Source organism: Diadema antillarum, unplaced genomic scaffold, assembly GCF_040938485.1.
Source record: "Diadema antillarum isolate AM-2024a unplaced genomic scaffold, OU_Dant_1.0 scf00000150, whole genome shotgun sequence".
Classification (NCBI taxonomy): domain Eukaryota; kingdom Metazoa; phylum Echinodermata; class Echinoidea; order Diadematoida; family Diadematidae; genus Diadema; species Diadema antillarum.
The window spans coordinates 1,857,525-1,871,862 of record NW_027271039.1 but is presented as its reverse complement, the minus strand read 5'-3'; the positions used below and the strand labels follow the sequence as shown (position 1 = coordinate 1,871,862).

The 14,338-nt window shown below is 37.0% G+C and overlaps 1 protein-coding gene across 1 annotated transcript; it reads left to right on the top strand.

Moving 5' to 3' along the window:
* Window positions 1–8,551: 8,551 nt before the first annotated feature.
* On the top strand, window positions 8,552–9,823 carry LOC139721782 (C3 and PZP-like alpha-2-macroglobulin domain-containing protein 8). The gene is made up of 2 exons (XM_071633105.1): window positions 8,552–8,645; window positions 9,522–9,823. The coding sequence occupies exons 1-2, from the start codon at window positions 8,552–8,554 to the stop codon at window positions 9,821–9,823; spliced, it is 396 nt and encodes a 131-aa protein (XP_071489206.1).
* Window positions 9,824–14,338: the final 4,515 nt, after the last annotated feature.

The window sequence follows — 14,338 nt, the reverse complement described above, 5'->3', positions numbered from 1 at the left end:
TTTGTATACAATTTTATCTATTACACAAGTTTCTACCATATCCATAAACAATGTCAGAACATAAACAATACACTTAGGAAAAGAGTCTTGGAAACATGTCAGTTTAGATTGCTTGTCTTCTTTGATGCTGTTATCTATGCACATCTCCACTTAATTAACGTAATCTGTTTTCCAAGTCATGATTTCCTATTTTCTCACTGCACATGAGCAAAGAATTCATTGAAATGCTTTTTTTGACTTTATTTATATTATATTTTTTGTATATTTTCTACATGTTTATATTTTCTAGATATTATTATTTCCATATAATATATCATGCTCACTGAAGTTACACGTGAAACATTTGTAGATATTTTCTTTATCGCCATTACTTCATTAGATTCAACGCATTCATGCTTCAAGATATTTCCGTCACTGTAATTCAGCTATAAGGTTCAAATGCCAACAGAGTTGTTTTTATTTGCGTACACGTTGTAGATATGAGTTTATCTTCACTGAGTTAAGAGAAACTTTTGAGTTCATGCTGACGTTGATGCTAACAAAGAAGAATATACATTGTATTCATAAATGCACAAAAATCACTTACTTAGTGTACAGTGAACGTGTTACATAACTTAAAACAAGTGCTTATTTTTCCTTGATAGTGTGATTCAATCTCAATCATGTTTTCTCCTGTTCATTCATATCTGGATTCCCCCCCCCCTTCCCAGGTGCAATGGATAAAAGGAGTATGCTTTTTTAGCTTGAAGAACTTTGTGTGTGTAATACTATTGACAAGTGAGTATTCCTCGATGTTTTGATGGTCTTCTTATCCCGGTGGTTTCTATGTGACCCTGCACCTCAAAACAAACAAAAAGTCGCCAGACATGAAGTTTTAGGTAAGACCATATTCTGAAAGAGCAGACTTTAAGCTTTGAAATGATGTATAACTCAAATCAAATGGACTCTCATAACTATCTCTAAATATTAGAAAGAAAGCACAAACTCAGGAAAAGTGTGAACTGAGAAAAGAGGCTCTGATGTGCAGTGTCCATTCAAGCGCTTAATCTTTACCAAACCGTGCTGGCTGTGCGATGAATGGGACAAAAAAACAGGAAATAAACCGCCAGAGTAACAACAATGAAGGGATTATCAGATTAAACTGAAATTAAGCATGCCTCATAAACACATTCTGTCCATAATTAATGCCAACTTTCAAAGCAGTTGCACTATCCTTTCAAAAGTTATTAGAGTTGAAAGTGAAGAGTATGGACAAGGTTTTTCAGAAATGAAAAAGGGATTCTAAAGACACACCTTATCACACTGTTCTAAGAAAAGTATTCAAGGTAAACTGCTAAAAAAACACTTTCCTCCCCGTTTTATAATACCAAATTTTAGCATAATGTAAAAGAAGACCCGCTCTTTCAGAAAATGTGAAAAAGTCAAGTTCGGCTAGGTTGACCCATTTCACTTATTTTCAGTCCGCACGCAAAATCAGTGTGTGCGACTTTATGTTCGTTTTGAGGTGCACGGTCACCTATGAACTGTAGCTGCCAGCCATGCATGTATATTTTGCGCTTTGGTCGTTGCGTGAGCATGTGATAATCTCTTTTCCTTTTCAGTTTTATTCATCGAAGGAAATGACAAACAATAAGCCGATATCTTTCAGCTTTATCTGTGAAAGGGAGATCAGTTTGGTGCCATTACAGTTAAATAGCGATCTTCCTTGTATTTGATGGATCCATGATATAAAATGTATAATTATGTCTCTACGTTTTTTTTATGGTTTGGGTGATGCGATTACCCGTATCCTTTTTTTTTTTTTTTTAAAGGGGGATTCTTTTTTCTTTTTTTTTTTCGCTAAGCTTTGTTAGGCACAGTGACTGTACAACACTTTGACATAAAGACCCTTTAGAGTTTCACCTATAACAGGCAGCAAATTGTTTTGTTTCTGACAAGAAAATCCATGTAGGCAATCAATGCAATCATGCAGACATACAAACAAACAGACAAATAGAAGCCGGTCAATGGGTCTCAGAAAGAATGAATGTGCATTGGGACTAGCGTCACAAAATCGGTTGATACAGAAAGAAATTGAAAAAAAAAGCGTGGTACGATGTGCTTGATTTAATGTTATTTCATTTGGAGTTCTAGAAATATATGTACTGTAAGAATCGGCTTTGGAATAATATTGAGTGATTTAATGTCTGCTTCAACTGCTTGTTCTTTTGCATTTTTGCTCTGATTGTCTTCGGTTTGTGTAATGATAGTGGACTGGTTTCATGTTGTATTACTTTCTCTGGAAAGTTGGCAGATGTGTGCATTATATGTCACTGTTTCAATAACAATAATCGTGGCTATTGTTTGACTTTTCAATTTTGCTTCTTTTTTACTTCTTTTTAAGCCTAAAACATATGAAAAATTTTGGTTGTAATGCTAGTAGGTCATGTAGTGATGCGAATTCGAATGTTGTAGCTCATCTTTCACTCAAATTTCTGGTACTTTATTCCTTGCTATTAATGAGTGTCTCTATTGAGTATAATATCGACGTTTCCTCAAGGTTTTTTTTTCTGTTTTATTTGTTTGTTTGTTTGTTTGTTTGTTTGTTTTGGTTTGGTTGTTTGATTGATTGGTTGGTTGCTTGTGTTTGTATTTTTTTCTGTATTCATGACTTTTCTATGATTATCATGACGGGTACTTTGGTGTTATTTCATCCGTTTAGAATTGTCTAACCACAAAAAAAAAGGAAACCAATATAAAGTAAACAAACCAAAGGCATATTTTCAGACGTGCCTGTATTCCATACTTTTATGGGGTTTTGACATCAAGGACTATTGCAAATCAGATTAACCCTCCCTTTCAAGACTAATTCGACACGGATGGTTTACGCTTAAATTTTGTATCATACGTCCCTACAGGCTTCATACGACAGCATTGATGAGTTCCATTAATGGATAATCCATTTTCAATCGACATTGAACTTGTTGAAGCATATTCAATTAAAATCAACGTACAGATTCTATTAGTGACCGTGCATCACAAAACCAGCAAAAAGTCGCACCTCTTGATTTCATGTAAGGACTCAAAAAAAAAAAGGGTGAAATGGGTCATCCTAGTCAATCTTGTTTTTTTTTTCATATTTTCTGAAAAAGTGATTATTCCTCTACATTGTTCCTAAGTTTGGGATCACAAAATGAATGGGAAAGTGTGTTTTCAGAAGGTTTTCTACAACCTTTTTTTTTTCGGAGAGTAGTATCTTAGTGCAATTGTTTCACTTTCAACTCTAAATAACTTTTGAAAGGATAATGAACTGCCTTGAAAGTTGGTATTAACCTTCTACATACTGTGTAGATTGAGCATGCACGATTTTATCTTAATTTGATAATCCCTTCATTGTTGTTGTCTGGTGGTACACATCCTTCTATTTTATAGCTTCCATTGATTACGCAGGTGACATGTCTTGGTAAAAGCGCTCGAATAGACCATGTACTTTAGATCTTCTGTTCTCAGTTCACACTTTTCCAGAGTGTGTGCTTCCTTTCCATTACTTAAATAGACCAGAAGAGTCAATTTGAAACTAGAGGGGCCGTCAAAGGCGGCAGACCCACGCCTTATAGCGGCGCTATAGTTGCGATACTATACAATATGTACTATATGGGGTCGAAGCTATACAAGGTCACATATAATTTTTGCAGAGGTCGTCACCAAAATCTAATCGATTCTTTCCTGTCACTATCCGAACATTCCGTGAAAATTCTTTTAGTTTTTCAGAACAGAATTAATTGTTTTTGTTCAAGAACAGCAAAATTGTCGAAGTTGCGTCACTTCCACCGACGCTCTACAATGAAAAAGAATGCGCAGCGGTGATCTGGACATAGATGGTGCTGTGTCCAAATTTCGCCCCAGACTTCAAATTTCGCCCAGGGAGATAATGCACTACTATGAGCTATCTCCGAACTGGCTTATTCTTACACCTGCACAAAGCAAGAAAGACGAATCATTCAAGCTTGTAGCACACATTCAAATACATGTACAACATCACAGCCAGTAATTGTTCATGATTTTGCGTCATTCATTCATTCATTCCTAATTTAAGATATGAGTATATTCAAATCCATTTCAAGAATCTTTTGGTAATTCAAATTCGTATGCATTAAATTGCCGTTGTGTCGTTGGATGCACTACAGCTTGGACCACTCAATTTCAATTTTTTTGAAGAAAAACAAAACAAAACAAAAATTCCTCAACACACACTGCGAAAAGTCCGGTGTTGAATAGTGAATACTGAGCTGGTGTTAAATTTTCGGTGTTCATTTATGGTGTTAAATTAACACCTCAGGTTGTCATTTCCAAATGTAAAACTGTTTTTGAAGAGTTTCTTAGTAACTGCACTTCTTGTTGATTTTTAATTTAAACAAGACGATCAAGAATTTTACATTAAAATACTAGATTTTTGAAAAATGTGAAAATAAATTTACACCACATTAACACCAGCTGGTGTGGTCTCTTATTGAAGCTGGACGGGTGCTAAACCATTGATATTAACGCCAACAAATATCAAATCAACACCATGTGGTGTCATTTTTTAATTAACACCAGTACAGCGTCAAAATAACACCAGGTACAGTGTCAAATTAACACCACGAAGTGTCAGGAAAACACTTTTCAACACCATCACAGTGCATTCGCTACACCTGTGGGTGTGGTCCTCTATTGAAGTTTGATCGGTGTTAGATTTAACACCCATGGTGTTAAATCTAACACCGATGTTTTTACAGTGCAGAACAATACAGAAGCCTTAAACATAAATGAATGCATGTGAATGAATGTGAATACTTTATTGCTCGGTTTATTTGAAAATTTTGCCCCTTTTGCCCCCATCCTCACCCCATTACCCTATTCTTCAAAATATCTACTCTGTATACTTTCATTAAATTGGTTTTCATCTGAAAATGAAATTGAACGCCAAGAACAGGTTCATCGGGAGTATAGCTAGTGAATTTCATTTGACGGAAACGAAATAGAGCTCCCATAAGAAATTGATTCTAAATTTGAATGCCCGAATATTTTCGCGTGCGTGTGCTCTCTGAATTTGAATGCGCATTTGTGAATTGAAATGACAAAAGTATGAAATAGGCCGAAGAAAACCTGTACAACGGTACAGTGTACTAATTTAGAGTCTTTTTTTTTTTACCTCGTCCTCGTAATCTATGATGGGCGTGCACTGAAGTATTTTCAGGGATCATTAAAACATTTATTTTCTTTTCTTTTATGTGCAGTTCATTCCCGCCCCCACTATTCACAGAATGGTTTCTATCACCAAGGAGGTTTGAGACATTGAGTTCCAACTGGCTGTAGGCATTCAAACAGCTGTCAGTTTTATTTTGACGCATAAAAATAATTACACAAGTGCATTTGTGACTTTGATGATCAGGGTTCGATGCCGCCGTCTTTCCGAGCAAAGCGATAAATCATTTGGAACGCTAAAATAATGTCGGCTATATTTTGTTTGTTTTTGTATTAAAGAAAATTAAATTTCAGGTAATGATAAGGCATATGAAAAAGAAAGTAACTCCTGTCCAGGATTACATCAAAAAGTGTAAATCTAAGCCGTACGTTGTGAAAATATTTGAACTGCACCCTTACTGGAAAGTCGATTTTGTCATCTTTCCGATCACTTAGTCTTCCGACAAATGAAACTCATGTGGTATAATCTTCAAGTGTAGTTCTTTATTCATTCATAATGTTAGCTTAGTGTAAAAAACATGTAAAGTCGGGTAATTTTAATTCTTATTTCATCATTTTTGTCGAATATTTATTCGCACATCCCTGTTTTTGTGCCTTTATGTACCGTTCATGTTTCATAAGAAGGGACAGCGAAAAACGATCACCGTCATAGAGATAATCTTCCGTTGAGAGAGATGAGTCATGGTACAATACCACACGAATCAATTTATTGTCCTCCTATCTGTGAGGCAGCTCTAGTTTAGCACATACTTCAAATATTTCTTAGTTGCGGCATCAAACATGGGATCAAAGGGAATGACACTGTTGCTACTCCGTCTCTTGAACCTCCTTGGTATCACCGCGGCTCGAAAACATCCTCGTTTCGGTAATATCAACAACTTTGTCGTTGGCGAACATCAGTCTCATATTATGATTTCAACTTGTTAATGACCTCTAATTTTTCTTGTGAAGAGGCTGCCTCGTCTTTAATAGCATTCTCGACGCAAATCTGAAGATTGTTATTATACCATTTACAAATCAAACATGTGTTCTATTCCTTGATAGCACTTCTGTGCGCCCCACGGCCGGTGACGTCAGAGCCATTGTGGCGTCAGATGCGGATCGTTTTGGAGTCAAACATCACAGGACTGGTGAACCCAGGGCCTTGCCGAAACATCCCGGGGCCAGACGGGGAGGCCTTACCAACTCAACCGTTTGAGATCATTCCACCCTTTAATATCAACCAACGATTCATTGCATGTTTACCGCTAATTGTTGTAGGTAGGTGTACTCTTTTTCTAGTTACTAGCCTTATTTTTCTCTCCTTTTTTTTTTAGTCTGTTACATTTGCTCCTCTTTCTTTCCCTTTTGCTACTTATGGGAACTTGCAAAGAACGGACTTTCTGTTGCTGTCATCATTCATGGCATTATCTATTCCTGTATTGTTCACTAACCATTATTAATGTGCAACAAGCTCACTGAAATATATGTATATGTATATATATATATATATATATATATATTATTTTTTAAAAGCATGGATATGCTTGCGATCATACACTATGTGTTTGAAAATAAAAAAAAATAAAATATGATAACAAGATTATGAACTAAACACGAATAATGTCATTTCAAATAAGCTGGTGCTGGTGCATGAAATCTTGCGCATGTCGGCATCAACAATATCAGATTGAAATACTTTACAGGGAACCATTGCACACTTGGCCCTGCCTTTATTTCACTGTAAACGCGCATTAGGCCAAATGCGGTACCAAAATTAGCCGCACGTTTGGCCAAGCTTTGAAGGTAGTCTCGCCCGCTGCTCGGCCGTACCTCGGCCCTGCCACTGTAAACGCAAACTGGGCCAAATGCGGTACCAAATTGCGACCGGCGCACTGCCAGTTACAATTGTTTGATTACAATCAGAGCGCCACCACGACAAATTATTGAACGGTTTGAATTGAAAGCCCGGGCTGAGCCCTCCACTGTAAACGGACAAAATTATGGGGCCGAGTACCGCAATTGAGGCCGGGCTCAACCTTGGCTCGGCCCGGGCTCGGTCCAGCCCTGCTCTGTAAACGGGGTCTTAATACTTCGTATCTCCGGACTACTCTGAGATTCTAAGATTTTGGTGCGATAAAAAGAAATGAAAGTGTGATAATACTGCGCATGGCTCAAGTATCATCAAGAATAAATGATTACCACGACAGATTACAACGAGAAGTGAAAAAAAAGGTAGAAGAAGTAAAATGGTTATTCTTATTTTTACAGCCTGCTATTCCTCACCTTGCGAGAACGGGGGTGAATGCATACCTGACAAATACGGAAATTTTACCTGCATTTGTCCGGACGGATACTTTGGACCAACTTGCGGTGAGTAAAGGCTTTTCTTGGTGTGTAGTTTTCTTGTTTTTGTTTGTGTGTTTGTTTCTTTGCGTCTGTTTCATCTTCTTCGTCGTCTTTTTCTTCTTTCCATCGATCTCCTTTCAGAGAGGAATGTTCTTCCTCTAATTCGAATAAAAGGTCCTAAAAATGTCACTGTGATTAACTGCGGTTAACTGACAGTTAAGACACTAAGGTTTTTCATAATATCCGACCATATCTTTTGTTTTGTTTTGTCTTTCTTTTTCTTTTTCTTTTCTTTTCTTTTCTTTTCCAGGTTAGCACAATTTGTCAATTACGTTTTCCATAAGGGCAGCACCGGTTACTAGTATATTATGAGTTGACATGCAGCTCTCTGTCGGCATATGATCGTTTATGAATTTTCTAAAAATTGCACGTTGATAGTTTAAAAAAAGGAAGGGTGGCGTACGACAGTATGGACATAATGCACACCTTAAAGCAACTTCGTTTATGTTTGGAACAAGTACAGAATAATCGCTGTTTTTTGAAAGTATCAGTAAGGAATGAACTGGGCTTGACTCTAATGTTTAGTATATCAGTATATTTTTACTGAAAGTGGCAAGAATTCATTTTTTGAAGCTCTGTGGTCTTCACAACCATTGAGACGTCATGGTCTGTAATTATTTCCTATATTACCCAAAAGGAGAGAGAGAATGAAAAAAGAGAAGAGAAAAAACACCTGGTGATTAAAAGAAAATATTTATAATACGAACAACTAAGTAGGGCATATAAATCTGTTTATACCTAGCAAGTGATTGACGAATAATCTCTTTTTTGCGATGGACAATGTATTGGATCAAATTTTTACCTGAATTGCGTAACTGAATGTCATGCTCCTTAACAAAGTTACTCTCTACGTCTCCTAGCATGCGAGGTCCTTTTCACTCGGGACGTTGGCAATACCCGGATGTACACTTTCCCTGGTTGGCACGTCACTGACAGCATGACGTCATTGGACTTTGAAGTTCGGGCTGAGAATGACGTTTTCATAGCATTGAGCAGTATCAACCAGGTGAAGAAGGAAATGTATGAAATAGGTAATTACTTGCTTCCTGTTTTTGTTTTTGTTTTTGTTTTTGTTTTACGCGGAAAATTGCTGTCGTGTATATTGAGACCCGCACTCGGATCCAAATGAGGTAAAACTTGCAGTTGCAAATGCTGAGTCGTTTTTTGACAACCATTTCAGGTATGCAACTGATGACCACATTGCCCTACATCGACGAAAATAGACACTGAACTCATCAGTGTTTTATTAGTAGTCATGACAAAACAATCATGGGCGTACGTAGGATTCGAATCTACGACGTCCTCATCTCCGGAGAGGGTCATTTCGACTAGTCCACAGAGCTTCCGCCCGCGACGCAGCAAGGGTTGATTCTATAATCCTTGTAGCATGCAGTGGGTGCTGCGTAATTATTCAAATTCATGAAATTCTTCCGTCGAGAGGTTTTTTATGCAAATGATTGACAAATTGCCCTACATCTACGGCTTGGCGGTGTTAGTGAGGTAGTTGATAAATACTGAATCCAATCATTCATTCAATATTTGTTTATTAATCTATTTTTTGTTTCAAACTCTATTCATGATCATTGTTAATCTACAAAGCTTCAGGGGACATTTCATGAAGCTTTCTCATATATATAATAAATTTGCTCTCAGCCAGTCAGCTGGAAGGATTTCAGTAGCTTGTAACAGTTTGTCAGGAAAAAAAAAAAGACGAAACGCGTGATGATGGTGCAATTTTCACACTATTGTGAAAAATTGCATACATGCTTCTAACATTATAAGCTGGATATTTAGACGGATAAAAGTGCTATCCTAATTTCCCTCTTGAATCTCCTTTTCTTGAGAGGATCGGTTTTTTTTTCGCATTGTTTAATTTCTTTCTTTCTTTTATCTCCCACCAAACTTAGTCTTCGGTGGTTGGGGAGACACGAGAAGTGCTATATTCGAGTGCCCTGGAACAGACCTGAGCGGGGTCTGTGACGTCACAATAAGCATAAGTGCGATGATCGAGAACGTTTTATCTGGCTACGACAAATATGACCGCTTCTGGATAACTTTCCATAACAAGACGATCGCTGTTGGGCGTCACGGGAATCCTTTCCCCTTTCTGGCGGCTACCTACCCATCACTCATGGAAATCAACTACGTCGGTGTCTTCACCGGATACGGATCTGATGGATACTGGAAGTTTCACACGTTTTGCAAATAATTGGTGTCCATGTGTGTGTGTGTGGGGGGGGGGGGGGGCGTTTTGCTTTTATTATCATTCTCGTATCAAATAAATAGTGTGGGATATTGTAATAGTTGACTTGTAGTGTCCGTAAAAGAGGGAGGACTCGCAAGTCTTTTTCCAACACAGCCTAAATGCTAATTTAATATTTTACCAGCTTGACCTGGAATTTTAAATGTGTTTTAGGACAGTTTAAATGGGCATTCCGGACGATTTTCAGAATTTCACATCATGTAGTACATAATCAACAGCTCCTTTTATAGACTTGTGGGATTTATTGTGGTCTTTGAGCAGAGAAACCAATAATTAGACAATCTTAAACAAATTATACTGAACAGTCACTGTGTTGAAGACATAAAGGAGCCTCACATATTTGAAAAATGCTAGCAGTGTAATTCCATATTCTTTCTTTTTTTACACCTGTACATAAGTATACGGACGGACATTATTACTTTTACGCTTTATAATGTTTAAAATAGAACATGAAGTCTGTTTGCACAGTTTAATTAGACTTGTGTGTCCTCATCATATCTTACTCTAGCGTGTTTGATGTAATCGTTGCCTTCAACATGACAGTAAACTTGCAAGTATCAAACGCCTGTATTTCACAGCCGTCGCAATCTCCGTGTTTTCTGCAACTATGTGACCCCTAGACTGCTGAACAGCGGATACATGCATTTGCAACATCCCGCATAAACTGCTATGTCATGCTCCCTGATCTATGGTATCCCAAGATGCCGAGTACAACGCTCTGGACAACGTTTTCATAATCCGGTTTCCCCTTCTGGTGTCGAATTCACGGGAATCCACTCATATCACATCACACCACGCCCTAGTCCTCTAACAACGTCATTGGATTCAGTGAGCTGTCGAATAATGGTTTTCGTATGTAAAGTCCTCCTAATCACATAACTTACTTTGAAGTTCATCTTCACCATGACACATCTCATCTTTATGCTCAACCTCATTAAATCCTCCCTCTCTGGTCTCCGTTCCCCAAAATTAAAAATGTCATGGGGATAAAATAATTCATGTCAGGAGCTGCCTGCTTATGGACCAAACACCTAATTCAGCGAAGGATTGCGAGACTGTCAATTTTAATAGTGCCTTCGAAAGAAAACTTAAAAAACACATTTTAGACTAATTCATTTTCTTAAAGATAAACATGTTGCAGATGTAGTTTGTGTAATATATTGACAAATGATGTGCTTCTTGAGAACATTTAGATAGTAGTGAGTGACTTGAGCACCTTGAGTGGATATGTTGCGCGTTATAAATGAATAATATCACACTGTGTATAAACTCTTCTTAATACATCTGCGCATAATAAGCTTATTTTTAGTAACAGCATAGACTCGTTCAGCTACGGCGGAGAAGAGGACGTACAATAACAACGTGGAATGGCAAGGTACAAATATAATACACTGGTCTAATTCTATGTAGCCTACTCAATTTATATGGAATTTCTGACTTGTATATATTTATTTTGTTAAACTTGCGTTATATGAGTCCTACTGTTCTTCCTAGGACAGTAGACCAAAATAAACTTGCCACATTACAATGATCGCATGTAAGCTGGACAGAAGTAGCGACATTCTCAAACTAGTGTGACCGTCTGTTTAGCGACATTCTGCAACATTCTCCAATTACTATGACCATCTGTTTTGAAACTGAGTCTATTTGATGAATGATAAATGCTAATCAGTCGTCATTGCCATACTTTAGACGATTTATGATTTTTGGAAGACCGTAAGGGTAGTCTATAATGATTTTAAAAAGATGTGTTTGCAATCACTGGCATTCGACAGATTGTAATACAAAATTGAATATTTCCTCTTGAGAGATACTTTGCGATTAATATTGCACGTTGAATCAGATCTCAAAATTATGACTGCAAGGACCAGGGATCCAAGCGGACACGGTTGTACGACTCTTTGAAAATTACTTTCATTTGAGGATATTGGTTTAATGAAATAAAAATCCAGACGCAGAGTTGCAGGAGAGATCATGTTTTGACTCATATATTGCACGCATGTAAGTGTAAAATCTATCATATTGCCGTTCAACAACGATAGTATCGTGTTTCATACAGTTACTGTAGCTGTAAAACATGTATGTCAATCCCAATTTAAAAATCACAAATGCACCATCCGTTCAGGCTACGTGCGAGCTTCCCGAGATAATTAAGCGTGTAATCTCAGTGAGCCACACTCTTTTCATAGCAGAGGTTGTATAAACCTTGCTTTTTGATGTTATTTAGTCTTTTTGTCCACGAGGAGACTGCAAAATACAAGCTTAGCTTTTTAGCATGTCTCCTCCATTTCCTGCAACTTTAGTTTCAATTCAATTTTCATTGTTTACTTTGCTTTTGTGATGCGTAGTATTGTCAATTTCACGTCTTTTTCTTTGTTACTACATTGCATTGATGTTGTCATTTTGTGTGTGAAAATGTTGTTGGAAATGAAATGAAATAAATGAAATGAAATGAAAATGAAATGAAATAAAAAATAATAAAATAAAAAGGATGATGAGAGAGAACCGGAGGAAGAATATGCCATCATTCGTTGTAAAAACTGGTGAGGATGGCCTATAAAAAGAAAGATTTCATGGCTTAAAAAAATGTAGGTTCCAGAAATAAAGCTAACATGATCATAAATTTCGAGCAAAATAGCGTAACACATTTTATATCAAGGACTGTTTCATTGTGATATAGTAATTCTTAGTGATAAGTTTTGAGTAGCACTGCCTAATACTAATTTTGCTTATCTTATTAAATCTTTGTGAATCTGGATTATCTTGGGACCTGTTCCCATCTCAACATTAATTTTGTCATGCAGTAAATGTACCAACGTGTGCCAGCACTATTATATCACTCGATCCACCGGTACCCGCGATGTAGGAAAACGAAATCAAAATCTGATTGCATGGAATGAAACTGAATTGAATTGATTGAAATAAAGCATCATTATTCCTCAAAATTTTAATCTCGGTCCAGCAGTCAAATGCGATGAATCGATTGCATCTGTCATTCTTCTGTTGTCAATTACGTTATCGTATAGAGTCTGTCTGTTGTATAGCTAGGAAATGGAGATTTAGCAAGATTATGGTATGACACGAGTTATAAGTATATATAACTTTGTAGAGAAATTAGAGAACGCAAAATGCATTAAAGAAACAGGAACAACAACTATACTTAAAAAAGAAATGAAATCAATTACAGTGGACTCCCTTTCTAATGGAGTCCTAGGGACCTGCATTTTCCTTTCGTTACATTTCGTGTAACCGAACGCATGATTGTAAGACAATACAAGAACATAGAGCAAAAAATGTTGCGGCCTGAAATTTTACTTCGTTGAACCGGAATTTCCCTATAAATGTGTTCGTTATAACGGGAGTGCACTGTTAACCCTTCATGGGTCACAGTGCAAACCCCTGTGTGCCACATTAATCTAAGACTACATCCCAGGCATGCTTTTAGAAAAAAGAAAATGTTCGGTTTGGGAATTTTTTAAAGATTTTTGTTACACTGGACATGCATTGAACAAAGTTCTAGAGAAAATGTCAAGCGATGCGTACATGTAAATTTAATGACAAATCTTGACTATGCACAGCCCAGTCACTGTACGTACGTAGCGCGAGGTCGCACAGCGTATTAACAGCGTCTGGTCGGGCTAGACAAATCTATGATTATTTTCTTTAAAATGATCAGTAATATAGCTACATTATTGTCTATGCATGAATTCTGCTTTAAAAGAAGGAAACAATGACAAAAATTTTAGAATTTACCCAAATATTGTCGAGTACGGAGCACCCGTCCGTTTGATATTCAATCACTACGCAATGCATTAAGATACATGAGAGAAAAATGGGATCGAGAGCAGAGCTTCCATAGTATTCTGTCATTTGGCGAGTTATCGATCGGTTTGGGCGGGATTGTGCATTTGAGCAAAATAAATTATGCGAACTTGGCACGTTGTCGACTTATTCGGGCGTGTACGTAAACATATAAAGATTATCTAGACTGCAGCACAATAAGAATCATTGAAAATGTGTGCTTGAACAAGAACGATTTATATCGGTCCTATTCTTCAATGATTCAGTATAGGAACTATAAGCATGTAAGGTACATACAGAGATTACAAAGTCATTTTGTCTTTTAATTGGATTTGTCATTGATTTTTTGTAAAAGCGAGAGACTCAGTGGACAAGACTGATCCTGCACACCTATATTCATTCTTATATTCTACATGACATTCTGAGAGTACACACAATTCAAAAAATCACAAGGGGACAAAATGAGCCCCCCCCCCAAAAAAAAATACACCGTATTACATTTAGAAAAACGTATTTTCATAATACATCTGCACAGTATTTTCCCCCAAAAGATTGGATTGCAATAACTTCTGACTGGATTCATATCAGGGAGCCTTTTACGGCCTTTGTAGTGTCCAGTGTGTGTAGAAAATTAGAAATGTTAATGTTAAGAACTGGTTA